A 27,437-nucleotide genomic window follows, 5' to 3' on the forward strand; every position below is an offset into this window, starting at 1 on the left:
GCATTGCACTTACAACAGCTCAGGGGAGAAAACCTTATAACAGAGAAAAATAGAGGAGAGACTCTTCTTTCATTCGGTTTCATAAATGGATCTGCATAAATACCTGTTGTGCCTGGAGCTCATCCTTCTTCTAATAGGTAAGAACCACTTTATAGTCATTTTTTTTAAGTTATACTTGGGTTAAGAAGTCAACTTTAAATTTGTGTTTTGTATATTTAAAAAAAAAAAAAAAGATGGAACTACTTAAGGATAATGTGGGTTTGAACAGGAGGGGGGTGGGGGGTTACTGCTCTTAAAGTCAACTTGTGAACTTTGTAGAACTTAAGTCAACCTCTTGTCCATGATTGATGCCTCTTCACTTCCCAGTTGCTCTCTTTTCCTCCAGCGCTGTCTCTCTGGGTGATATGGTCCTTAACCTCCACAACTCTTGCACTTTAACAGACATGTGTGAATGATTGTGTCACACGTGCCTCCCTGAGTCCCAAAGAGCTTTATTCTGTGTGACAGTATAAGTGAGAGAGCATGAAGACATTCCTAACATGATTGTGTGCAGGAGAGTAAAGCAGGAATATTAAAACATATGGCCACACTCCATTTGCCAAATAGATCAAAGGAAAAGGAAATTGTGCATGAGTCCAGCAAAGTAATGGTTCCTTGTTCAAAGTCTGACCTTTAAGTAAATCTATCAGTTATGTCAGTACTGAGGAAGAATTTCATTCTCGTTGGAGGCCTTAAGTTACCAGAAGATGTTTGGAACGATCAGCGATATTTGCATGTATCCTCTGCCAAAAGGTTAGTGGTTCCTCTCCTCTTACAGCTGACTCCTTTTGACCCTGGCAGCTGAGTAACTCAACCCTACCGGCCATATCCATCCATCGCTTAGACCTGATGTCTAAAGTTCCCCTAATAAGGCGTCTGTGCCATGGAGCATGAACATCAGCTACCCTCCTGTAGTCGTGTTTGGTGTAGCAGAGCAGCCTCACACACCTCATTGAGCCATTCCCGCTCACCGGCAGGGAACCTAAGAAAAAGACCATTGTTGTCTACAAAAGTGATTGTGCAGCTGATAAGCAGAGGTTTAACTGCTGTATTATGGCATGCAGTGAAGCAAAATGAGATCAATAGGCGGAGATATTATGTTGTGCAAGGCATGTTACGTTTGTACCTGCTCTGAATCACACAGTCACTGAAGTCAATGTGTAGATTGAGACATTGGCATGTAGCCTGAAGAGTGATTAGTCAATTTTCATGCAATGCAAAATGCTTCTCATCCAGAAGCTGAGGAATGAACGAGGACCACATACTCACACAGCAATGCATATACACACACCAATTACAAATGCCAGCAGCCTGTGGTTAGGTTTAACACACTGCCCACCATTATCAGGTTAAATAAAGCATGTACATGGTAATTGTTTCCCCCCTTTTTTTTTTTACTCTGCAATCTTTGATGTAAATTGTACTGTAGCTTATGTGACCTGAGTGTAAGTGTTGCTGCATGCGTCATACAGGAGCACAGAGGTGAGTGAGTATGTGTGTAATGTTAATGGCTTCAGCAGAGCTCCCCTGATGTGGACAGCAGGCATCCCACTGTAACATGCCTGTTACACTCTGTTATGCTTTACTGAGATGTTGAACACAGGTGTGTGTGTGTGTGTGTGTGTGTGTGTTTGACTCCAGTCATTTCTACATTTTTGCTATTATTCTCCCAGCTATCTTCTTGTGTTTTTTTACTCTCCCATAATATGTTGACTTCATTCCTACTCCCCCTCCACCCCCAATTCCCCACGAGAGGGTGACAGAGATGAGAACAGAGCGTGAGGGAGATAATGGAGAGAAAATCTGTGAAAGGGGGTGAGAAGAGATGAGGGGGGGTGCATGGGAAACATTATGAGTCAGTCAAATAAAGATGATAGAAACAGACAGTCGAGCAGTATTCTCTACTGCAGGACATTTCACAGAGGGGCTATAAGTCAGGGATGTAAATTTCAGAACCAGAGGAACAGACTAGGAGAAAGGGACATTTACATGTGCTAGTCCAATTAAAGCCACATACATCAGTGTCTCTGCATACTGCTATAAGTGCTGGCATGTCTCTATATCATCCAAAACATCGTAGTGTCAAGTTCACTTTCTGTGAACATATACTGCACAATCACAGCCATACACATCCAGCAGCAGGAGCGCCCAGAGCCGTATGTGCGGTTGAGAGAATATGGACCAAGTTGGCCTTGATGAATGTTTGCAGCCAGTTGTCATGGCGATGGGTGGTCAGACAGACTGCGGTAGTGTCATATATAAACCCCAATGAAAATGGAACCAGAGGAGGGAGGACAGGACAGAGAAAACAGTGAACGATGGTTTCGGGGGGGGGGGGTAAAAGAAAGGGGCAATTTATGGTTTATGAGAGAATGAGTGAAATAGGAGGATGACAGAGAAAATCAGTAGCAGGGGTTTTTATCAGGGGGGCCTGGTTTGTTGTGGAAAGCAATTTGGAATTGGAGAGGGTGGTTGATGTTGCTACAAGAAGAGAGAGAAACATTTTACTACACCGTGTATAATAGTGGTGGTGGGATAGAATAGGAGAGAATAACGAAGGCTGGATGGAAAGATTCATATTCATTCTGGCCATGAATATGTAAGATTTAATATCAAGAACTAAATCTGTCCCTGCCCACGCATATTCCCATCGGTGGAGTGCACTAAACATCTGTGTAGAATCAGGTAGATGGCTAAATCTCAAAGTCACTGGAGGTTTGGACGTTGAAATATTGGAAGCTCACTCAGTTCTGCAAGATGAGCAGAAACAAGACTTACGAGTCTACAGCTTCTGGCGGCTCTGTAAGGCCCTACTTAAGCACAGCAGTGCTTTGAGATAACTTCTAATGTTGGCATGCTGACATGCTCATAATGACAATGCTAACATGCTGATGTTAAGCAGGTTTAATGTCTACCATGTTCAATATCTTAGCAGGCTAACATCTGTAAATTAGCACTAAAGTACAGCTGAGGATGATGGAATTGCCATTTTGATTGCAGGCGTTTGGTCATAATTCAAAGTAACATTTTTAACTGATCATGGCGCTAGGTGAAAAGTTAACAGCTCACTAAAGTCATTCAAATTCATTTTGAGGTGGACATGAATATGTCAGGCCAATTCATCCAATGGTTGTTGAAACATTGAACTCAAAACCACAATTGAACAACATCAGGACAAAAGTCAGTGGATCTTCGAAGTCAACACTATTCATCCTTTGGGGAACATGGAAGTCTGTAGCTATCTGGTTGACCGATCAGCAATACGAAATTGCCATCTTTGGAGTCATGCTTTAAAAACCCACATAATTGCAGCTTTATGTCCGTTGAGTAAGTCTGGGTACGAGAAAGAGAAGAAACTTGGCAGAAAATGCAAGGATAAAACAGGGAAAACATCTGTACAGAAGAGAAAATGAAAGCGCAGGTAGAAGAAACAACAGTGTGTGGGAAAGGCAGGAGCAAAGATGGAAGACAAACATTGAACATATCTAGTTTCCTTCTCAAAACCGAGTGGAATCCCCCTCTGATTGGCCTGGCCGAGGGAACTGTCTGTGTGTCAGTGTGTATTTGTGGGGAAGTATCTGCATACAAGTGGGTTCGTGAGCTGGTGTATAATCACGGCAGCAGGGTTCTGGTCCTGTTCCCCATCTGGACTACTTTTCTGTAGTGGAATCACTGAGTTATGCACAGTAGGATAGTTACTGTAGATGACCCGGATGCCGCTAAATTACATGTCAACTCCAATTTATTTAGAAATCCCCTTGAACAAAACACATCCAACACTATCTGCGTTGCAGGGCTACAAATAACTTGTAGATGCACAAGTGTGACAAGTCAAATACCAACTGTCACACAGCTTAGTGTTTCTGAGAATAAATACTAGCCTACGCGATGATGCGCTGTCATTTAGATGGAATTGTGTGTCTAAAGGAAATAGCAACAGAAAGTTAGTTTCCTGTCAGTAACTGACAACATCAGCTAACAATTTAGCTGAAACAGAGAATAAAGCTGTTTTCCAAATGACAGCTTTTGCACTGTTAGTACATACTGCAGCTTCCTTTGTAAAGTATTTACTGTTTCATGCAGCGTGCATTCAATTGGGATATACTACTTCTATAACATTGCACCTTGAACTTTGACCCTCTTGCTCATACACCCACTTTTTCTGTCATACAAAATAGTATGGGTATTGGAACGCACAGTAAATGTGGATCTGTTCGTTATTGGTCTGTACAGTATACTGTGCATTTTTATACATTTTAATACAAGCAGGACACACAAAAGATGAAGACAAACCGACAAAGAACAAAGAAACGAGGCAGGTATTTATAGAGACGGACTCATTGTGGGAGTGAGAACAGATGATGAGCAGGAGGTCAGGTGACTGCAGGGCTAATGGGGAACAGGTGAAACTAATAAGTGTGGGGCAGACAATCAAAACTGACGGCAAATTACACAAAGGTAGTGATTTGAAACGAGGAAAAACATGACCTCGGAGCAGGGCAGATCATGACATTATCCATTGAAAGGAAATATTATTTTTGGCCAAAGTATAAGGAAAAAATATTGTTGTATTATATATAGTATGTATGGTTCATGTAATGTTTTAAAAGCATCAGTTAACCCATGTGCATTCAGTTTCACTCTGATTAACAAAGAAAAACATTTAATGTGAGTAGGTGTGTGTTATCTACAGTACCTTTATGTATTTTTTTCTGGCGTTGGAAAACCATATTTAAACGTTCACTTTCAGATTGTGAACAAATAAGATGTGTGTCTTTCATTTTGCCAGTTGGAACATGTTTTCATGCTTCAGTTTACACCTAAATATTCACAACTCAGTGAACTGACTACCATCTTGTTGCTCTCTGTCTTCTTTGTGTCTCTCTCCCCTCTCTCTCTCGTTGAATGAAGGGCAGGCTTGTGTGTTACAACAGGGGGCTTACTATACTCCATAGTTTTTCTAACCCACACCCTTCCCTGCCTTGCCTCTTCTCTTCCCTCTCCTCTCCTCTCCCCCTTTCCCCTCAGACTGAACTCCCTCTTTCCTCAGAGGTTGCCTTTGGTCACTCTGTTTATCCATTTTTTACGCCCCCCTTCTCCCTCCCTCGAATCCCCTCTCCCAAGGCCAAGAGGGAAAATAATAATCTGACTTTGGACTGTGCAGTTGTGTACACACAGCTCCAAGTTTTGCATGTTTTTCACTCACTCTAGCAGCAAATCAATATTGTTTCCATCAACTAGTATTCTTAACACCGTAAAGCAAAAGTTCATCTTAATAGGAAATGTGCGTCACTTTCTTGTCAAGAGTTAGATGAGAAGATTGATAACACTTGTTTTTACAGGAAATATAAAGTTACTAAAAAGTAACCCACCGTAACATTTGTCGTTGTTAAGCTGTGTATTTATGCCTTCATACCAGTGGTAGTTGAGGCTGGAAGCATTATGTTTTCAGGATGTCTGTCTATCCGTCCGCTCATCCGGTCCATTCTCATGAGCACAATATCTCAGGAATGCCTTCTATATTCTGAATCGGCTTGTTTCAACTCTTCCTTTGAGTGAAATATTCAAACCCGAGACTCCATGTTATTTTATGATTGCACCATCTCATCAAATGGAAATATTGTAGATGTCTTATGAATCATTTTATATACATTTCTCATGGCATCTTTGGAAACTTTGTGATCTTCACTAGAATTTACCATTAAGTTATGTGAGACTGAACAAAGTTTAGACGGTTGTGATGACTGACCCACCAACCATGGAGTTAAAGAGGTTAAAAGAATGCCAATACAAAAATACAAAACCTGTTTTCTTTATGTCATCTGTGTAATTATCTTTTCTGTTATTTTTTTCAGGGTTGTGTCAGTGTTTCAACATAGATGTAAAGCATCCGCGCATCTTCACCGGTCCAGAGGACGCTCTGTTTGGCTTTTCTGTGTTACAACATGAATCAGACGGAGAGAAATCGTACGTTTGTGTTAGTGGGAATGAAGAACGAGCAACATATAATTAAACTGTCATAATTCCTAAACAGAGAGGATGTACAATGAATGCTTTGATGATAAATGACTGACATTCTGTTGAAGGATGCTGGTCGGTGCTCCCTGGGACGGGCCGCCCAATAACAGGAAAGGCGATGTGTACAAATGCATCGTGGGAGAGGAGAAGAACTCAAACTGCAGCAAAGTGAATCTAGGTGAGAGAAACAAATATCCGTAACAACTCAACTCTCCCTGTTTTTACCCAGATGCTTCAATAAACTGTTCTGTCTATCTATCTATCTCAGGTGAGACTGCTCTCCAGAACGTTTCTAAAAACCTGAGAAATTCTCACCTGGGAATGACACTGACTCCAAACTCCCCTGATGGCTTCCTGGTATGTGGTTTCAACACTGACTTTGTATTTTTGCTACATGGGCATTTTGTTGTGTTTGGAAGCCTGAAGGGATGTGGTGAGACCAGGTTGTGTTTGTTTGACAGAAGTTTAGTGAATCATCTCTGTTGGTGTGTTTTTCATTTGAATTTAGATGTGACCATGTGCGGTTCACTGATCCCCACCTTCCTGGTTACCTTTTTGGAGATTCAGATGCACATTTACAAAGTCTTAGCCTAGCTCACTAGGCTAAGAGGGTTGTCTGGGAACCGGAGGGTCGGCAGTTTGATCCTTGGCTGAGACGTGAGCTGAGTCGAAATGTCCTTGAGCAAGACACTGTCCCCCTAGTGGCTCCCCGGGCGCCTGTCATGGGCAGACCACTGCTCCCTGCCACAGGGATGGGTCAAATGCAGAGAAAAATTTCCCCCTCAACGGGATAAATATAGTGTAATAAATAAATAAATAAAAAATAAATACACAGACTGAGTTGGCTGACTAAACTGACAACATGCTTCAATGAATACACATAACTGTGTAATTATTGTAATTACTTAAGTTTTTGCAGCTATGTAAAGCCCGCCTTCCTCTGGCTAATTTCTGTTCTATTTTTGCGAGATTGTAGGAGGTACAGTTTTGAGGCTAATATTGTTTTTGTTCTCAAGTCTCAAGTTAAATCTCAGATCAGTCAAGTGCAAGTCCTCATTTTTGTGACATAAAAGGTTCTCTATACGGAATTCAGAGCATATGGAGATGGCTGGCGGCTGAGCCTCCACTTTTAAGGCTTTTTTCTGGCTCATGCAGACGTGTGTTCCACGTCTGCATGAGCCAGCAAGCAGAAATGTGTGTTTTGTATGTTAGATAATGTGTCTATCATGTGTGCTAGCGTGTTTTGGTGGCTGCCAGGCTTTTACTGTTGCTCTGAGTGTTGAGTCGAGTACAGTTCATGAACGTCATCCAGCTTATCCCACTCTAATGTGTGTGTGTGTGTGTGTGTGTGTGTGTGTGTGTGTGTGTGTGTGTGTGTGTGTGTGTGTGTGTTTATCTTAACCCCAGTGGTCAGGTCTATAACAGGATCGGAATGCGTCTCCGTCCCTTTGTTAATGACAGACCTACCAAAAGCCATAGCACCTCTCTTGCTTTCCTCCGTCCTCTCCCTCCTTCCTTTCTCTCATCCATCTCTCCATCCCTTCCCCTCTGCCTGTCTGAGTGCCTGAGGAGAAACCAGTTCTATAATGACAGGGCGAGCAAAACCAGGATGTTTCTCTGTCCCTCATTCTCCCCCATCTAACCCCACTTTCGGTCTCTTTCTTTTGTCTCTCTGCTGTATGCAAGAGTTTCTCTTTCATCTTCTCTTTCCGCACTTCCCCCTTACTCCTCCCTCTTGGTATAAAAGCCAAATAAATGGCCCGCTTTGAAGACAAAAATATTTTTATACGACCCCCCCCCCCTTATTCACCCCCCTTCACACAATCAGATTTAAATTGCTTTACTGCTCTGGTGTTCCAGCTCTGTTAAACCACTCATGACAACAGCGACTGCCAACACGTCAACAATAGTCTCCATCTCTCTGCCTCTCCCTCATTTTTATGCCCCCCAAACCACACTATTGTAGTTTTTCCATGACTTATTCCCTCTTATGACTTGTTTTCTTTTTGTTTCCCGTCTGCCCGAGTTTAGCCTTTATTTGTGTGTGTTTATTCAGTTACCCGACAATTTTTGTCTACGTGTTTAAACCCTTTGATAACGACCAAAAAAAACACCTACGCGTCTTGTGAGCGAAACACAAACACCGCTCAAATTGACTGTAGCTGCTCCCGAAATTGCTTCACCTGTAAGACAGATGCTGATGTGTTCCTATGTGTCTGTGTGTGTTTGGCAGGCATGTGCCCCTCTGTGGTCACAGGAGTGTGGAACATCTATGTTCAGCACTGGCATCTGTGCTTCTGTCAGCGACGACCTAGAACCAAGAGAGACCATCGCTCCAACAGCGCAAAGTAGGCACACATTTCCACACACACACATTTAGGCACAGAAACATGCTGCACAGGCCTGCTTTAGCCAACCACTTCTTTTTTTAACTCCCACATGTGGCAGGGTGCTCCACATACATGGACATTGTGATCGTGCTGGACGGCTCCAACAGTATCTACCCCTGGTACGAGGTCCAGAATTTCCTCAGCAACATCCTCAGCAAGTTCCACATCAGCTTGGACCAGATGCAGGTAAAAGTGCAAGTCAATGTCTATTTGCACTAAATATTATTTACATTAGTAATGGAAACTTGTGGGTTTGAATTTGAGTGAGTCTCCCACTTAAATCTCTGAAACCCCATAGCTGTTGCCCAGAAGAGTAAGACAAGCTATAGTCCCTTGAGTGAAAACATGCACAGAGTGACAGAGGAACCAGTTTGGCAAATATGACCAGAATGAATTGCATTAGTAATGTAAAGGGACGTGAGCAGAGCTAGCTTGAGGTTGAGGAGGAATGGAGGGGGGGATCTGGGGACGTAATTCTGAGCCAAACAACAAGAGGAGAAAGAGGGGGTTTGGGTTTTGAAAGGGGAGGATAAGGGGTAGCAGGCAAAGTGAGGTGAAGAGGAAATACCTCTGGTTTTTGAATGAATTCAAAAATTCCCCAAGAGCACTGTTTGCTTTAAGAACAAGATTGGTACTTAAAGAGATAGTTCACCCTAGAAACAAGAGTCTCAGATGTTGCTTTCCAGAACTCAGTGCCAGCACAACCATAAACATGTGGCATTGTTGAAATACTTGTGTGTGTGTGTGTGTGTCTGCGCGCGCACATTCAGGTTGGTATACTGCAGTATGGCGAGGTAGCTGTCCACGAGTGGTCTCTGAAGGACTACCAGACCACACAGGAGGTGGTGGAGGCCGCCAAGAACATCAGCAGACAGGAGGGACGAGAGACACGCACTGCATACGCCATCCACACGGCCTGGTAGGCCTGTCAATCACTGTTACTTCACTCTCATTGGCTGATGTTCTTTGTACTAAAACATTCTCTAGATCTGGCTGGCTAAGTGGAAACTGTCTGGCTGTTTAGATTTTGGTATAACATTTTTCTCTAAATATATCACTGTATAATTTGTAGTTATAAGTACAATCAGGTCTGTTTCTTTCTGGTCTTTCTAATAATATGTGTATGATCCTATCTATGATTTTGATTAACAGCTTGCTTAGATATCAGACAAGAGCTTTGTTCTAAATCGCATACTAACGTACTGTATACTACATATGCCTATTAAATCAGTATGTAGAGTGTACTGCCAACTAAATGAACAATTAAGTCTGCCATTACCATCAGACTGCTCACACTGAAGTATTGTCAAGCAAAACGAATCACATGACTTACCACCGGGCCAGTTTCATTGCACCCCGCCAGCAGTTCTTTCAGCCTGGCTTTAATTCACAGATGATTAACGGCCCGGTCTCAAGGCACCCAGACGCAATGCATTGTGGGGCAGTTCAGTATGTGCAGTAAGCTCATTTCTCAAACTCAGAAATGATTGCTCATGTAGTAAACATCCTTCCCACTTACACAAAATCTACATGCTCAATTTTCCTATGTGATGAAAGTATGTGAATTCCAACACAGCCAAGGATTAAACATTGTATCATTGGGTATATAAAGCTGCTCCAATCAATATTTTTATCTCAACCACATATCAAATGACTATGCGTACTGTGAAAAGAGTCGCTCATAGTGGTCACACATTTATGATAAATCATCAACTCATCTTTCAGCTCATTTTGGTTTTACGTCCTGCAACTTTACTGTTTTGATTCACTTTTCTCATCAAACCAGCTGGAGCGGGCAGCTGTTATCAGCAAAAACTAAAAATCTCATACAAACCCATTAAATGCGACTTGCACAGCATTAATCAGCAGACACACAAAATTACAGACAAGCTAATGAACGTAGCAGAGCATTTAGCAGCTCATACGAGAAAGATATTTCACTCAGGAGTTGGTGGAGACCAAAAACAGAGCTAAAAGGAAAGTTTTTCAATTGATGTCTTGATAATGTTTCTCTGTGTCTGATGGTAAGCAACTATTTGCTAACAAAACTTTATGAGGAGATAATATGTCAATGTTGTGTTTACAGCTTGTTGTGCTGCTGCCAAGTAGCCAAAAATCAATTAATGCAGGTGTAAATTACAAAGTAACTAGTAAATCACTAAGCAGCGATATATAAATTATAAAATCCTGACAAAATGTGCAGACCATCTTTAAAACACTCCCCTATAAACTTGTATTGTTGCCCAGTTTGTCATCACCTTCATGACTGTTCTTTGTGGAAGTATTTTCAGGGTATTTCAGCTGGTAACCCAAGTGTTAAGAAACAGCTCTATACGTTGAGGGTCAGTGAAAACCTCTTAGTCTTAAAATATATTTTTCTTTTCAAAATAAAATTCCTGCTTTATTAAAGTCATACCCACATGGAGCACCACACCCAGACCCAATGTGTGGCTACAGCTTCCTTTTTGGGATGTGTGTCTTGGAGAGGTGTTCTACTTCTACACACATGCCCACGCACTCACTCACACTCACACACACACACACACACACACACACACACACACACACACACACACACACATACACATACACAGGTAATTGGAGAGTTCCTGTTTTTTCTGCTACATTTAAAAAGGTAAAAGTTGAGGAAGTGTAGGAGAAACATTTAAAAGGTAGTTGAAAAGCATTGACTGGAAAATGGAGCCAGTAAAATAGTGTAACTGTGGCATTAAAACACCGGTGATGGAAAATCCAGACAATTCTACACACTTGACCTTTTGATCTCACTACCTTTCCCACCCTGTCAGACGGTGAAAAACAGACAATCAAACAGTAGACTCAAAACAAGAAAACAAAATATAGAACACTTTTAAATTGCTTTAGTGAAGATTTTCTCAAGTGTGTGCCTGTCACTGTAAAGAAATCAAGCCGGGGTTACAGATTTTTCAATAATTTTAAATTAATTTGACATCAAGAGGAGGTAATGTCAAAATATAACAACTTTTGACTTACACAAACATACAGTACATACTCCCGCTCACACACACACACAGATGGACAGATAGCAGAGCCTATAATATGCAGGAAAGTGACGGGGTAGAAAAACATGTGGATTAGCTGAGCTGGACTAGTGGGCTGCTGGCTCAGCACAGCTGCAGGTGTGGCACAGCCTGACCCAGCCTGGTCAGACAAGTAGTGCTCCTACAGCTGTAAAAATACACACTCTCATACTTCACACTCTCATAATTCACATGCACACATTATATTTCTATTCTCACAAGGGCTCACATTGAGCCCCCCACCAAACCTCGACTTTAACCCTCGTCACTGCATCTTTGACCTTTAAGCCCTTTAAGCTTTACCCCCAACCTTGTCCTTATAATAAACATAACCCTTAACCCAAGCTCTTAGCTGACAAATATTTCCCTGGAGGATTTTGATGATTTTATTTTTGTGTGGACAATCAGTGCACACATGCATAGCTGTAGATTAAAGAAACTCAAGGACAGTTTGCAAAATAATGAACCTCCAAACACGATAAAAGTGAAAATGAGGGCAACACCGGGGGAAAACTGGACCAACAAGACCACATGGAGGCATTGCGCGCATACTGCAAGTCTTGAGCACCACAATGTCCTCCACAGACTACTCCAGGTTCAACTTCTTCATTCTGAAAACATAAGCTAATGACTGCTGGTTGTAGCTTCATATTTAATCATACAGACATGAGCGTGGTATTGATCTTCTCATCTAACTAATGGTAAGCAAAATAATGTATTTTTCAACTAATCATTTAAAAGGACATGGTCTCATCTTTAAAAAAAAAGGAAAACCTTGCGCAAATAGAGCTGCCAATGCATAAATGTGTGTAGGGAAAAACTATAAGTTGCTTTGAGCCTGCTTACAGTGTGATGTTGACATGTAAATGACAGTAATGGTTTGAATGCAAAGTAGATGACAGACTGATGCATGAACATCAAACAGCCTTCCACAATTGGATTAGCCACTGATTTTTATACTGCTCCACCCGTCTGGAGACGCTACTGCTCACCCTCACACACAGACACACACATACACACACACACACACACACACACGCGCGCACACAAACAAATGTACACTCACAGACCGCTGCGCCATGTCATTACCACACTGCTGTGACTCCATAAAATGGCTTGTAAATACAACCAGGCCTCCCAATTAGCGCTACTCACTTTCTATCCTCTTTTATCTCCCCTTCCCTCCGTTTCATCCCCATGTTTTTTAAATCCAATTGTTTCTATGCTTCCCTCTTTTACTTTTTATTCTTCCATCCCTCCTTACCTGTTCATGTCTGTCTTGTCCCGTTATTTCTCTCTCTCTCTTCTACCACTTTACTTCTCCCTTGTAAAATTCCCTCTTCTCTCTTTCCCACCAGTTTTATTTAACTGGATACATCACGCAATCTTATTGCCACATCAGAGCAGGATTTGAACTTCTCAGTTGTAATAGTTGACTCTGTATTTTATCATTCTTTTAATTTGTATTCCCAACCCTTTTCTCTTCCTATGAGTTATTATTATTTTTTCTCTGTTCCTCTCCCTTTTCTCCAGACTAATTGTTTAACTGTTTGCCATTTCTTGTTTCTCATTTTTATCCAGTTTTTTTCAAATCCATTTAATCCTCCCTGTTATTTTTCTTCAACTCCTCTGTTCTGTTTACTTACCTCTGCACCGTATGTAATTTGCAGACTGCATAGGGGGAAACGGTTGTTTTTAACTCTGAGTTTCTTGCGGCTGACCACGATGTTATATTTAGACAAGGGCTGGAGTTAGGCCTGTAAATGACTGAGTTCACTCGCAGTGACTACTCTCCTCAGTTGAATGTGTGTGTGTGTGTGTGTGTGTGTGTGTGTGTGTGTGTGTGTGTGTGTGTGTGTGTGTGTGTGTGTGTGTGTGTGTTGGTCTGAGGCTTACCAACCCTATTCAACGCTTGAATCAGGTCCCACTGAGAACAGGTTTCTGGAGACAAACAGGGTGCGGCTTGGGTCTGTTCGTGTGTTTGTCATTTAGGTTCCCTCTCTGTATCATGGCTCAACAGGATGGGAATGCAGAGATGCGGTCGCTGTGTGCAATGACACATGCACACTGCATGCCATGACTGATTCAAGTCAACTGGCAGCAAACGTATGTGTGCCAAATATGACTAATATAGTTGTGGTACACTTGTGATTTGGACCATTTATATAGCTGGCTTGATGGGAAGCAACTTAAATTCAATCTCTCTGTGTTTTACTGGCTATTCATTTTCTAATAGAAGCACTTGAGATCGTATATTATCTTAAAGGGGATGTTTATTTTAGATTTTATGAAACCAAGTAACTGACTCTCTCTGACATCCTCCCTCTCCCTCAGGCTCTTTCACTCCTTGCACTCTACTTCCATTTTCATTTTTTTTTCTTCTTGCATCGTTTGTCCTGATTCAACATTATTTCAGCTGGATGATATTCTTTATCTCAGTCTGTACCTTTCCTTCTTTGTAGCACCGAGGCGTTCAGTGCAGAGCGTGGAGCAAGGGAGGGCGCCACCAAGGTGATGATCGTAGTGACGGACGGAGAGTCACATGACGGGGAGGAGCTACAAGACGCTCTGGACGAGTGCATAGACAGAAACATCACCAGATACGCCATTGCTGTGAGTACATCTCATCAAGTCCAATCGCTCATTCTGCTTCAAGCACCTGCAAACCTAAAATAATTAAAATGTCTGAGTGAGTTTTAGTGTCTTGTGATGCTCAAAATGTAGATTTGGGAACCTTCTACGATCAGGGAAACTATTGTGGGAATCACACAAACAACTATCCTACATTTGGGTGTATAGAGCATCCCTGACATTCCTCACACATTGTGTGAAAGTGGTACAGTGACCATATGAACCCTTAAGCAACCACACAATACCACCACCACTCCCCCAAAAATAACACGGCTCTAAATTACCAGATGAAACCCTTGGAGCTACTAAAATAGCCAAGTGGGAGTCAAAACTCTTCCCTTTCAGCCCCACCCGACCCCCTCAACACACAGAAACACACAGAGTGGTGATGGCATGCTTTTAGTGTCAGAGGGACAGACAGACTCTCATAGCAGGACTGGTTGCAGGCCTCTCCCTTCCCCACAAGAGAAGCTGAGGAAACCTCCAGACTGATGACAGAGCTCGACGAAAAATGAAGGAATCACCACAGTGATTACAAATCAACCGTAAGGGGGACGTGAATGTGTGTGCCATATTTCATGACAATCCATCCACCAGTTAAGACATTTCACTAAAAAACTAAAATGTCAACCTCATAGTAGAGCTAGAGGAAAAGTCAAGGGATCACCAAAGTCATTAGGATTCATCTTCTGGAGAACATGAATATTTGTCCAAAATCTAAAAGGCAATAAATAAAGTAGTTGTTGAGATATTTCACTCTGAATCAAAGTGACATATATGGATATATATATATATATATATATATATATATATATATATATATATATATATATATATATATATATATATATACATATATATATACACATATATATAAGTAGACAGGCAGACAGAACCACCCTATTCAACAGCAACCATTACTCTGGACAATCCACAGAAACAACAACTCTATCTGACATGTGCACAACATAATGCTAGGTCAGCAAACGTTTAATTTTGAGACAGACAGCCAAAGATAGAGAGTCACAGTACGGGTAGAGCAGAAATTGTACACGCAGCCTTCATTGCAAAAATAAACAAACAAGGTGGCTTGTGGTCGAGTGTTTGTCCAAAAAGTCCAAAGCAATGACAGGTAAGCGCTTCTTGTAACAACAGCCATGTTCTGATGTTGCTCTGTGTGTGTGTGTGTGTGAGTGAGTGAGTGAGTGAGTGAGTGAGTGAGTGAGTGAGTGAGTGAGTGAGTGTGTGAGTGTGTGTGTGTGTGTGTGTGTGTGTGTGTGTGTGTGAGAGGGCAGAGCTTTCAAAACAAGCACTGTCACTGTAGACTGTGTTTTATACATCAGTGCAGGTCAGGGGCTGGAAGTGTGCGTTTGTGGGGGAGTTTATGTGTCTGTACACGCACTTGTATTCTTATATTCAAATTCCATTGTGTTACCAAATCCCTTAAATCTGGAAATTTGCTTTCAATTTTAACACAAATTTTTTTCTGTCTTTTTTCTTCTCTTTCTCTGTTTATGTAAAAGCCAGCGGCGGTTGGCCTGAGAGGAATTCATATGATCTTAATATACATATTTCTATGCAGGCTCTCTACACACTAGACCCCTCTCCATCCCATAACCCTGACCCCCTACTCTTTGAAAACAGAGGATTTCCTTAGTTTGCTTGGCAGCTGAAGTCACAGGGGGAGATTCTTGGGTTTGGTTTCTCTTATGGAATTGTTCTTATTTGTACTTTAGGCGTTAAGCCATAGGCCACTGCTGCTACAGTAGAACTTCTGCATCAGTCATCTCTTCACCTCACAGCGAGGCCTGCGCTTCTCATTTACAAATCTCTGGTGGCCACCATTTCCTTCGTTCTTCTGTTTTCCAGTCATCTTGTTGCCTTTAGGTATTGCATAATTACCAGTAGATTACACAGGCAATGAAGTTTGTTTATATTCATTTCATTTACACTTAAATCCTGCAGCTCCGGGTTACTTGTGTGCTACTTCAGAGTAAATATCTTCTCTTCCCTCAGACTTCTATGATATATTTCTCTCTTCACTGTCCCTTCACAAACCTGGAGAAGTGTTTGCTCTGACACATGTGAAAGTGTCTGTGCATGTGCTGTTTCCGTTGCTTTCACCCCCATTCTCTGCATTCAGCTTAATCCATCATCTCTCTTCTCCCTCGTTCTCTCACGCTGGCCTCTAGGTTTTGGGTCATTACATCCGCCGGCAGCAGGACCCAGAGACGTTCATTAAAGAGATCAAGTCTATCGCCAGCGACCCTGAAGAGAAATACTTTTTCAATGTGACCGATGAAGCCGCGCTCAATGACATCGTGGATGCCCTGGGAGATCGCATCTTCACTCTGGAAGGTTTGTGATACGGGAAGGAAGGCTTTGGAGGAATGAAAGATGCAATGTTTAAAAAAAGAAAAAGCAGCAACTTTTTTTGAAGTCACTCATGATTAGCACTGAGGATCTCAGGTGTTGCAAACCACATCATTTATCAGACGAGTTCATTTTAAAAATGTGTCACAAGATAGCATGTACTGTACTAGCTGTTGGTCACACTTATTTTATTTACGTTGCATGATATCAATTAAACCAACTATTTTTAACTGTAAATCACACGTATATATAATATTTATATATACACACAGAAACTTTATAGGATCATCTGATGTCCTTTTAAAAAGGTTTGATATGTACCCATGTACAATATTAAAGCTTATTATTAAACTCCCTGACAAAGTAATTCACAATTTGAACAGTAACACTGTCTAACAACACTGATTAATCAACATACTTTTAATAAGTAAATAAATGCGATTGACGTCTCCAATTGTCAACCACTATAAAAGGACACAAGCATGACGTTACAAAAACTGAAAGCAGAGTCTAAGATAGACGAGACAAAAGTAGAGAAAGAATATTTAGGAGGGTGGAAGAAAGTGTTGGAGGATTAGGTCCTTGTGAGAAAATACACTGTAGTGCTGCAGAAAGCAAGAAAAAGACGGTGGAGGGAGTGTACAGCTTTCACAATAGTCGTGGGAACATGAGAGGAAGGCTGATGAAAAGCAGCGCCACCCTTAAATGTTTCGGGGAAATCAGAGAGGAAGGGACAGGACGAGAGGAAAGGGTGAGGCACGTCTGCCACCTGTGGTCCTCAGGGTGAGACGGGGTGCCAATGAGGCCATCTAGATCAGATCCTGAGAGGGAGAGGAAGGAAGGAGATGTGTAAAGAAACGTGACGGCGGAGAATGCTGACTTGCTCTCTCTACCCTTCTAGGCACACTGGGCTACAACGAGAGCTCGTTCCACATGGAGATGTCTCAGATCGGCTTCTCGACACACACACTGGATGTAAGTCCAGTAGCTGTTAATTTCTATGTGTGAAGTGCATGTGATTTACTTGTGTGTCTCATCCATGCCCTGCTCCACTCTTCAGGATGGCATACTGTTTGGGATGGTGGGCGCCTACGACTGGGATGGTGGAGTGTTGAAGGAAGGGATCAATGGACGCATCATGCCGCCCAGAGAGGCTTTTGAAAGCGAGTTTCCACTGGAGCTCAAAAACCATGCTGCTTATTTAGGTACCCGCATATCTCATCACTGAACATGATACCAAAAGGACTATACTCATGGTTTTTCCATGTTAATGCATTTCTATCACAGATTATTGTGTTATTGTGTGGTGTTGCTTGGACTGATTCTTCCAGGGCGGTGCATTCATGTGTCGGTCGAAAGCCCAGACATTAGAAACTTTGAGCTGGATACAGGGCCGAATCAACCCACAAGTGGATCCCAAATCCTCCCCCACCCACAATTTGATTATAATTTCATTAGGACTACAACAATTATACACGCAATCAATAATCGATTCATTGTTGTCATGAGTTTTTTTTCTTACAAGCAGTCCAAAACCCATATTTAATTTAATATCACATAACAGTGAACCTGGGGCCTTTTAGAGTAAGTTCACTTTGCCCAGTTCATAATATTTTTCACCTCAAATCTGCTTTACTCGTATGAACACGTGCACATACCCTCTTCCTCCTACTAAACACATACATGTAAACTAAGAAGGACTTACTCAGTGATAGGGAGTGCATACAATTCACTCCATCCATCCATTTTCTTTCCACTTATCCGGGGACGGGTCATGGGTAGTAGTAGTAGACCTATACAGGAGAGAATGAGGAATAAAAAAACATTTATTGAATAAAATATTTTTCGACCGAATCTTAAGTACAAATAAAAAAGATTCATAAAACAAATGTACAGAAAATATAAAACTCAGAAAATAATCAAATATAACACTGAGTTTTGGCTTTGCTGTCAGATTATTAGCCCAGTCCACACAATATTGTCAACACAAGTCTGGCTTTGGCTATACAATGTAAACATAGCTTTAGATGCATATAGCAGCTGTAAATAACAATGCTACTATTAATTTTATCAGCTGCATCAGGCCCATTCAAACTGGCCTCCGATTTGATTTAATATATTCTCAAATATAAAATACTATTTATACTATGGCTTGGCTTGATACTTGATTATTCAATTCAATTCAATTCAGTCAATTCATTGTATTAGTCCAGAGTTGTTACTTAACCTTTATACTAGATAATCATAGTCTTAGTTTTAAAATGTATATGCGCCTTGAGGAAACCTATCCGACACAGGTTGCTGCTGTAAAATGCGAGTTTCATGTTGCGCACGCGCATCTAAACCCGTGTCCACGCGCGACGCGGTTAGCTTTTCGAAGCGGAAGTTTATCATCACCGTTGGCGTTTAACAAACGTAATAAATAGTATTTCCCTCTCACTATTGTCAGGCATAAAGTCACTGAACATCCATAGAAGTGGCTGGCGATTAATACAGACAGACTAAGAGATGAACTGTCCAGCTAACGTTACTTTAGCAAAACAGACCAGTGACAGGTGCCCTACTAACGAGCACAAATTTAACGTCACTGATATTTACTGGCATTAAACTTAGAGAAGAGTACAATTGTTTACCTGATTGTTGTCCCTGCAATTCGATGTGTTTCTCTGTTCGTGGACAGCTCCGTAAAAAGTGCATCCTCTCATCAAACTTGTAAACATTGACACCTGGTAAGACCCATGGTTTAGACACAAGGAGGCGGGGACCTTCCATTATTTGCGGGGCCCGAACTACAAAAAAAAGACTCTTCAGGAGAGTGGTTTTCTTTATGAAACATAAGCTACCAGTTAATCTATATTAAATGAAGCCTCACTACACTGAAGCTAACCCCCAGAGAAATGTAGCAAGCTAAGCTAAAGCAACATGGCAAAAGTCGTTCAACTACATCACAGCTGTGTTTTTGTTGTTGTTTTTTAACATTGGACCAACTTCATTCCAAGTCAATGCTATTAATATAAAAACATATGCTATATTATAAATATGTATATGCTTAAAATGAATTATATAATAATTTGATAACATCATTATTAATATAACATCAATTACAGGCCGTATGTATATTCAACTATCAATGCACGCTTAATTGTAACATCCACGGTAATTCAAGCACATAATAGCAGTATCCACCTGCCTTGCATTAATGTACAGTGTACTACACAGTCTGTATCATGTGAATATAATTAAACAGTGTATGTTCATGGCCGTATGTGTAGGCCTACAGCCATGACGACTCCCTCTGCCATTTTTCCATGAAGTAAACATAAGATTGCGTGTCTGTATTCCCTGCAGCAGAGGCATCATAAGCATCAGCCCAAGGATTGGTAGGCCATACTTATGTCACCCTTGTGTGGAAAGCTACACATAAATGTTTGTGTGTGACGGTGGTTTCACTCACAGTTTTACTTCACACTGCAGCAGAAAGCTCCTCTGTGGTAGAGCGTCAGGAATGCTTGTGACGTAGCTTGTATGGATGCTACAGTATACCAGATCAGTGAAAGAGCAAAGCTATTGAAAAGCTATTTAAGTCAGAAAAAAAGTGAAACAGTGAGGAATGTGGTTGAACTAATAACGCTGCTACTGGTAATGCAGCTACTGCCCAACACTGGAAACAGACTACATTCTACTAATAAATAAAATTTATATTTTTGTTGTTTTAATAAGTAATGGTAAATATTTTGGTTAAAAATAAGATCTGCTCATCATTGCTTGAATATGAACATAATTACTGCTGGCCTCCATGCCCCCCCCCCCCCCCCCCAAAGCCTGGGCCCCTGAAAGCTTCCCCCTTTCCACCCCCTATAGGCAGGCCTGCTAGTGAAGTCAGAGGTCTTTTATACCAGCCTTAAAAACTCACCGCCCTCAAAGTAGGCTGAAGTCAGCCCATACTTTTAACAGCCTGAATGTGTACTATGACGCAAACATTGACAAAAATATACGGAAAATATGATGTGACACATTACTTGAATCAAGGACATTTTTATCATATTTTACCAGTGGGACTCTTGTGTTACATGATGTAAAATCATTTCATTATACGTGTTTCCAGGTTACACAGTGTCATCTGTGATCGTTGGTGACTGGAAGACGCTGTATGTAGCTGGTGCTCCTCGTTTCAAACACAAAGGCAAAGTCATCCTGTTTGAACTCAGCGATGAGGGCGATGTCAACATTGTACAGGCTCTCAATGGAGAACAGGTAAATATTTCTACTCATGAATCTCTCCTCAATCCTTCTGCCACCTTTGTTTGTTCTTAAGATAAAAGCCCAAATCTCATTTGATAGAGATTGAAGCAAGGACTCCACCTAGTGGTAGTGAACTGAGAGCACATGTTTCTGTCTGTAGATTGGATCTTACTATGGCAGTGAGGTGTGTGGGCTGGATATTGACCAGGATGGCATTACGGATGTCCTTCTGGTTTCAGCTCCAATGTACCTCGGCTCAGGAAACAAGGAGACTGGTAGAGTTTACATCTACACCCTCAGTGGGGTAAGACAGCAGTGGCACTGATCATTCTTCTCCTGATGGATTATTATTACACAACATTCATCAAACTCTCGTTAGGTTTCCTTAACATTTTCTCAAACGACTGATGTATCCTGTTACCTCTTTCTTTTTCTCCCAGGAGGAGGTGTTTGTGTCTAATGGTACTCTGAAGTCTGAGGACAAGTCCCAGGATGCCAGGTTTGGTTACGCACTGGCAGCCGCTCCAGACCTCAACCACGATGGCTTCACTGACCTGCTGGTTGGAGCCCCACTGGAGGATGAGCACAGGGGGGCTATTTATGTCTACCACGGAGATGGTATTTACGTCATACACAATTACAAGCAGGTACTTGTTGTTTGCCTACAATTACATTTTCACTGAGTGTATTTCAGTATTCAATCAAACTGATGTTTCTGCCTCTCTCGTCCTCTTAGCGTATCTCTGGGTCATCAATTTCCCCCTCCCTGCAGTATTTTGGCCGCAGTCTGAGTGCTCGGTTGGATTTGGATGGAGATGAGCTAATAGACTTGGCAGTTGGAGCACAGGGCAACGCTGTTCTGCTCAGGTGGGTATAAGACGGAAGGCCATTTCCAGAACAGATTTTATAGCTGTAAGCACTGGGAGATTATGAAGGTTAACAGCACATTAAATGCACTCCTTATTGAGTGCTGCAGGGATGATGTATTTTTGTTGGCCAACCTGGAAGTTAGCATCCCACTGGTCCCTTCACAAAAAGTCAATGGGATTTTGGATTATTGCAGAAAATGAGCTCCTTGGCAAACATAAGTTTTTGATACTTACACGTTTTGTTTGAATTAAAATTAAAAAATGTAAATGTTTTAATGCAATAGTAAAAAGCTCATTATGTGAGGCGACAAACGAACTACACCACGAGTATGCAAAACGAGGCTGTAAAGGCGGACTAGTTGGCATGATGACGTTTTGTAGTTTTATTTAGCCACTTGTTAGCAACCGCCTTTTTTTAGACACTAAAAAGCTTCAAAATTCAGGAGGGGGGTGTATACTGATGTATTTTATATTGTGGAACAAAATGTTATAATGTTAAAACTCTTGGAAAAAAAAGCTTGTTATTCAGAAAACCCATTGACTTCGAGACGAAGGAACCGGTAGTTCAATTATGCTAATTCATTTCCAGGTTTTAGGACTCATTCCAGTAGCACTCTGTAGACAGCTAGTTTTCACATTGAAAAAATAATAAATGAATTTCCTATGTAGACTGAGATGATCTACATTTTGTGGTGTCACTTGGCTAAAACTGAAATCCTGTTTTATTCACTGTTCCTCCTTTGCCCAGCTCTCGAAGCATCGTCCAGATCAATGTGAGTCTGTCCTTCCAGCCTCACTCCATCAACGTCATTCAGAAGACCTGCCAGAGGGGCGGCAGAGAGTCGGTCTGTCTCATCGCCACCGCCTGCTTCACAACCGTCTCACGCTCCCCTGGACCGCACAGCAACAGCTTCGGTAGAACACTTTATATTCTACCCTCACTAACCCTCATAACGAGGACAGTTAGTGCTGTGAATTGGCCAGACACACATAATAATTAGAATGGGACTTTTCCAACACTCACCATCTGTCCTAATCATAGACTGGTCCCAATTACCTGCTCTCTCCTCAGATCTGTGGGTGTCAGCCATGTTGGATGACAGGAAGTTGTCTGCGAGGGCGCTATTTGACGAGAGCTCCCACCGGCAGACCCAGCTGGCAGTCCGAGTTCACATAGGACAAACTCTCTGCTACAAGCTGCCCTTCCATGTCTATGTGAGAGTTGTTACACACATCAACCACAAGTTTGAAATTGAAATGATGTGGTGACGTTATTTCATCTCTAACATTTGTTTCTGTCTTTGTTGCAGGACACAGCAGATTACATCCGACCAATTAGCTTCTCCCTGCAGTTTAAGATCAATAATACAGAGAGCGGTCCAGTGTTGGATGAAGGCTGGCCAACAACTGTCAAGAAATCTGTGAGTGGTTGTGATTTCTAGCTTCCGTATTGCATTACGTTTCCTCCCTCTGTTCTCCAATAAACACACTCTCCTCTCCACTTATACCTCTCCAGATCCAGTTCTTTAAAGACTGTGGTGAGGACGATGTGTGTACAACAGACCTGGTGCTACAGGCTCATATGGACATCTCTGGGACAAGGTACAGATTTGAGATATTCTTCTTATTCTCATTTCTTTCCACATCAGTTTATCAAGATCAGATATCTACTCAGTTGTTGGGTTTCAGTGAGTTTCCATTGTGTTTCCTCCACAGACAGAAGCCTTATGTGATTCACAGCCCTCGTAGGCGTATGGCGGTGGAGGTGCAGCTTCAGAACAGACTGGAAAATGCCTACAACACCAGCCTGACGCTGCACTATTCACGCAACCTGCACTTCTCTAGCCTCAGCATTCGGGTAAACCACACACAAATACTGCAAACAGATGAAGAACCACGTTTAACTCACCATAAACATTTATACACACCACCGACAAACTCACCTTTTCTTTGGATGTAGGAGGATGCCCACTTCAAGATCGAGTGTACAGCACTTGGCGCCAACAGCCACTCGTGTAATGTCAGCTATCCAGTATTTCGCTCCCAGTCAAAAGTACGTCCGTACCAAGGAAATAGCTCCCATCACTCTCTCGACTCCCACTCATACTTCACTTCCTCCAGGTGAAATGTTTCACTTCAACAGACTGTTTTCTTTTTTTGAAGGTTAACTTCATGTTGGAGTTTGAGTTCAGCTGCACATCCCTGCACAGTCGAGTGCAGATGAAGCTTCACGCTGCCAGGTAGCTGACTAAAGCAGCAAGTTTAACATACTCCGTACACACACAGTTCACAAATACTGAAAACCTCATTAAACATTAGGTTCTTCTTCTGTAAAAAGCACCTTAGTTTTTGTAACTCTCTGGTTCTTTTACAGTGACAGTGTCGAGAGAGAGGATACTTTGGGGGACAACAGTGTTCAGCTGCAGAGTTTTGTTCAGTATGAACCAGATTTGTTTGTTAGCAGGTATGTTTGCGCAGCATAATGTTTGTAAATTTCAACAATCAGATGTTTGAGCTACTTTAAATATTTTTGTATCAATGTGTTTTCTATCTGTGCAGTGACTCTAATTTGAACCGATATGAGGTCCACCCCACTCGGACAGTGTCGGAGGCAATTGGACCAGAATTCTACACACACCTTAGGGTAAATCTATGGCTCACATGCTCTTTTTTTATGAACTTTAATGCAACCCTTTGCGTCAAGTTCTTGTAACTCTCTTGTCATCATCACTCTTAACTAGAATTACTGCCTAGCTTTTTGTATGCCTCTGCCAACCATTTAAGTTAGTTTACACCGTCCAAAATGTCAACACTTCAAAATTATATCCTATTAGACATGTGTGTGAAAATTGTCTTGAGTAACGGCCAAAAACGTGATTTGTGAGATCACAGTGACCGTGACCTTTGAACCGCCAACATCTTATCAGTTCATCCTTGAGTCACGTTTGTGCCAAATTTGTAAAAATTCCATCCAGTCGTTCTTGAGATATTGCAATCACAAAAATGGGACGGACAGACTGTCGAGGAGGCACACAAAAAAACCTCTGCAAAATTAGAGCATTTGTTTTGTCTGTGCTTTTAGCTGCAGAACCTTGGCTGTTACTCTGTTAGTAATCTGGAGCTGAGGCTGCATCTGCCCTCCGTGGCTGCAGGAGACAGAGTCTTCATGACCGTCACCGATGTCTCACACAACGTGAGTAGTGCTGCTTTGTGAGTGTTTGTATCTCTCTTTTAGATCATATCTGACAGATTTAATTTGCCCCGTAGGCCACGGGAGTGAACTGCAGCGTGCTGAGTGATCTGGCCCAGCTGAAGGCCAGACAGAGAGATGTACGCTCCCTTCATCCTGAAGACATGATGCAGAATGACATACTGGTGAGGCCTCTGGTAGCACAGCAGCTGCCGAACACTGAACACTGTGCAGCGTCAGTATATAAGTTAACATGCATGTTTAATATGTATGTTTTTAGAACTGCAGCAGATCCTGGTGCACTGAGATTGTGTGTGAAGTCCAGCAGCTTCTAAGAGGGCAGACCGCCGCCATTCGCGTCAGTCGCAGAGTTCATGATGATTTTTTCAGAAAAGTGAGTTACACAACCGCGCGCAGACGCTCATTTCAGCCTTAATATTTCTGTCCTATGACACAAACACTGATCATTACCTCTGTCTCTCTTTTTGTAGGCCAAATACAAGTCAGTGAAGATAATAGGTGCCTATCGCCTCACAGCTCAGGAGACTAACCTCATTACTCTGGGCACAGGAACAGTCTGGAGGGAGGTAAGTCAATGGTGGCAGGATTTTGTGAGGCAGAATGGGAATGGAATTTTCTTTCTCCAATCTCTCCCTTCATCCCTTTTTCTGTAGACTGTACTGGAGGTGCTAAAGGGCCGGGCAATTCCCATCTCCCTGTGGATTCTGATTGGTAGCATCATTGGCGGTTTGCTGCTACTGGCCCTCATAATTTTCATACTATGGAAGGTATTCTCATGTTATATTTACCTTAAAATATCAGGAAAATAGAGTGTCTTGTGAATAGAATATCAATCTCTATCTTATTTCTCATCAGATGGGATTCTTTGCACGCAAACAGAGAGGAGAGGATGAGAACCATGAGGACTGAATCCAACTTTTGCAACAGTCATTTGCCATGACGCCTACCACGTGAGCTGAGTCCACCTCTTACCAGGCACAGAGACAATTTTGTACTCGATACACAGATGCAACAGGGACCTCCAGGACCAAAGAGAGAGAGAGGGTCCAACGGGTCCAAATGCACTACCCACTATTTCCAGGGTCGGGAGCACTTATGTAAATAATCTTTTTCTAATTTTAAGGAAAAACCAAAGTGTACTAAACCACAATTCTTCTATTTAATATACAGACATCTTCATGGTTTTACATTTCAAACGATCACATTGCCCTGTTTGTCTTTCAGTTTTTTTTTGTTCTTCAATGAAATTAAAACTGTTGAAAAGAAGTACTCTCGTGCTCAATTTATTGATTTGCTGATGTGTGCAATAAAAACAAGCAAAGTCATCTATTAAGATTTTACTGCACTGCAAACTGAATCAATCCAGTCATAAACTATAAAACAGCCATACTTGACAGCATTCATACACAAAAAGTAATGGAACAAATCTTCAAAAGTACTGCGTTTGAGTTGTAATGCCCTCAACTTGTGGATGCAGTGGAGATGACGTAGGATTCGATAAGAAAGATGGATTCATCTACTTGGTTCTCTGCTGAATCTAACCTGGAGGGGAAAAGAACAGGAGTGAGAATTGTAACCAACAGTCACCAGAAGAAAAGGGTGTTGTAGTTTTGTTTTGTGCTCTTACTTGTTGATATGAAGCCGTAAGGCCTCCAGCTGTTGCTTTTCAGTAGCAGTGATCATCTCCTCGACCTCCGTCAGCTGCTCAGGCTCAGCCCCGCTGGCCTGCAGGGATGCCAGAATGGCCTCGATTCGCTGGGATTTCTCCAGCAGACGCCTGCCAGTCAAGTAGAAAACCAATCAGACATTGATCTGTGACAGTGTGTGTGAGCCAGACAGTTCTTAAGAGTTCATCATATGAAATTATCTTGACTTCCTGGGCATGATGAACTCACTTGCTCTCTTTGGACTCAAACAGGCGTCGCTCTATGAGGTTCGCGACTGTCTGCAAGAGAAAAATGTTAAGACCCAAAACACTACTGAAGGCAAAACCAACCAACATTTAAAGACAAAAAAGCATGTCATTTGTAGTCCTCTTCTAACCAGAGCTCTGAAGGTTACGGCATGTTCATTGTTTTTACCTTGTAGCAGTTCTGAAGCAGCATTCTTGCAGTTGGGAGCTGGTTGACGGTGTAAAGATAGAAAGTACGAGAGGGAGCGAAGTCAGGAGTCTTTGGGATTTCCTGAAGAATAGAAAAAATGTCATGGCTGTTCAGAGAGAATGAGTCGGTAAATTAAAAGAACAAAAGCTGGGGCTGCTCCCTCAAATTTGATGACTCAAATGAATCCAAGTGTGCCCATTCAAATTATCAATGTGTCAGTGTAACTGCCAAAGGGTCACTTTTCTTTAATTATTCCTGCGTCATTGTCCACAGCAGAGACACACAGAATAATGAATAAGGCTACGGCCCTTTATAAGTATGGAATTAAAAATATCTCAGCCAAAATAATTTTCAAAGTAGGTTTTTGGATCAGGTTTATTTTTTTTTATTACTGCTACATTGTTGCTCATGTTAATACACTAAGAAAATTGAAGAGACTTGCTTTGTATATTTACATCCATCACAGTATGTCCTCTCTTTTTTGTCAAAGTTACAAATCATTT

At 41.8% G+C, this 27,437-nt stretch overlaps 2 protein-coding genes across 2 annotated transcripts in view; one reads left to right on the top strand and one right to left on the bottom strand.

Moving 5' to 3' along the window:
- itga10 (integrin, alpha 10) lies at positions 1 to 26,090 on the top strand. The gene is made up of 30 exons (XM_068736095.1): positions 1 to 137; positions 5,895 to 6,006; positions 6,126 to 6,235; positions 6,326 to 6,414; positions 8,291 to 8,405; positions 8,506 to 8,633; positions 9,218 to 9,366; positions 13,969 to 14,119; positions 16,330 to 16,495; positions 17,412 to 17,485; positions 17,571 to 17,715; positions 20,616 to 20,764; positions 20,913 to 21,056; positions 21,193 to 21,399; positions 21,489 to 21,619; positions 22,370 to 22,536; positions 22,694 to 22,836; positions 22,932 to 23,042; positions 23,138 to 23,223; positions 23,338 to 23,479; positions 23,582 to 23,674; positions 23,785 to 23,861; positions 23,996 to 24,085; positions 24,181 to 24,265; positions 24,704 to 24,814; positions 24,889 to 24,996; positions 25,092 to 25,205; positions 25,303 to 25,398; positions 25,486 to 25,599; positions 25,688 to 26,090. The coding sequence occupies exons 1-30, from the start codon at positions 86 to 88 to the stop codon at positions 25,739 to 25,741; spliced, it is 3,513 nt and encodes a 1,170-aa protein (XP_068592196.1). The 5' UTR covers positions 1 to 85; the 3' UTR covers positions 25,742 to 26,090.
- polr3c (polymerase (RNA) III (DNA directed) polypeptide C) overlaps positions 26,089 to 27,437 on the bottom strand; it is a 6,868-nt gene continuing 5,519 nt past the window's right edge. Inside the window, exons 10-13 of the mRNA XM_068736097.1 lie at positions 26,914 to 27,015; positions 26,728 to 26,777; positions 26,460 to 26,609; positions 26,089 to 26,374 (exon numbers count right to left, since the gene is read on the bottom strand). Coding sequence (XP_068592198.1) covers positions 26,293 to 26,374; positions 26,460 to 26,609; positions 26,728 to 26,777; positions 26,914 to 27,015 — 384 coding nt within the window. The 3' untranslated portion in view covers positions 26,089 to 26,292. The remainder of the gene's footprint in view (positions 26,375 to 26,459; positions 26,610 to 26,727; positions 26,778 to 26,913; positions 27,016 to 27,437) is intronic.

Source organism: Cebidichthys violaceus, unplaced genomic scaffold (genome assembly GCF_023349555.1).
Source record: "Cebidichthys violaceus isolate CVI_PGR_0920_01 unplaced genomic scaffold, fCebVio1.0.p SCAF_7, whole genome shotgun sequence".
NCBI classification, from domain to species: Eukaryota; Metazoa; Chordata; class Actinopteri; order Perciformes; family Stichaeidae; genus Cebidichthys; species Cebidichthys violaceus.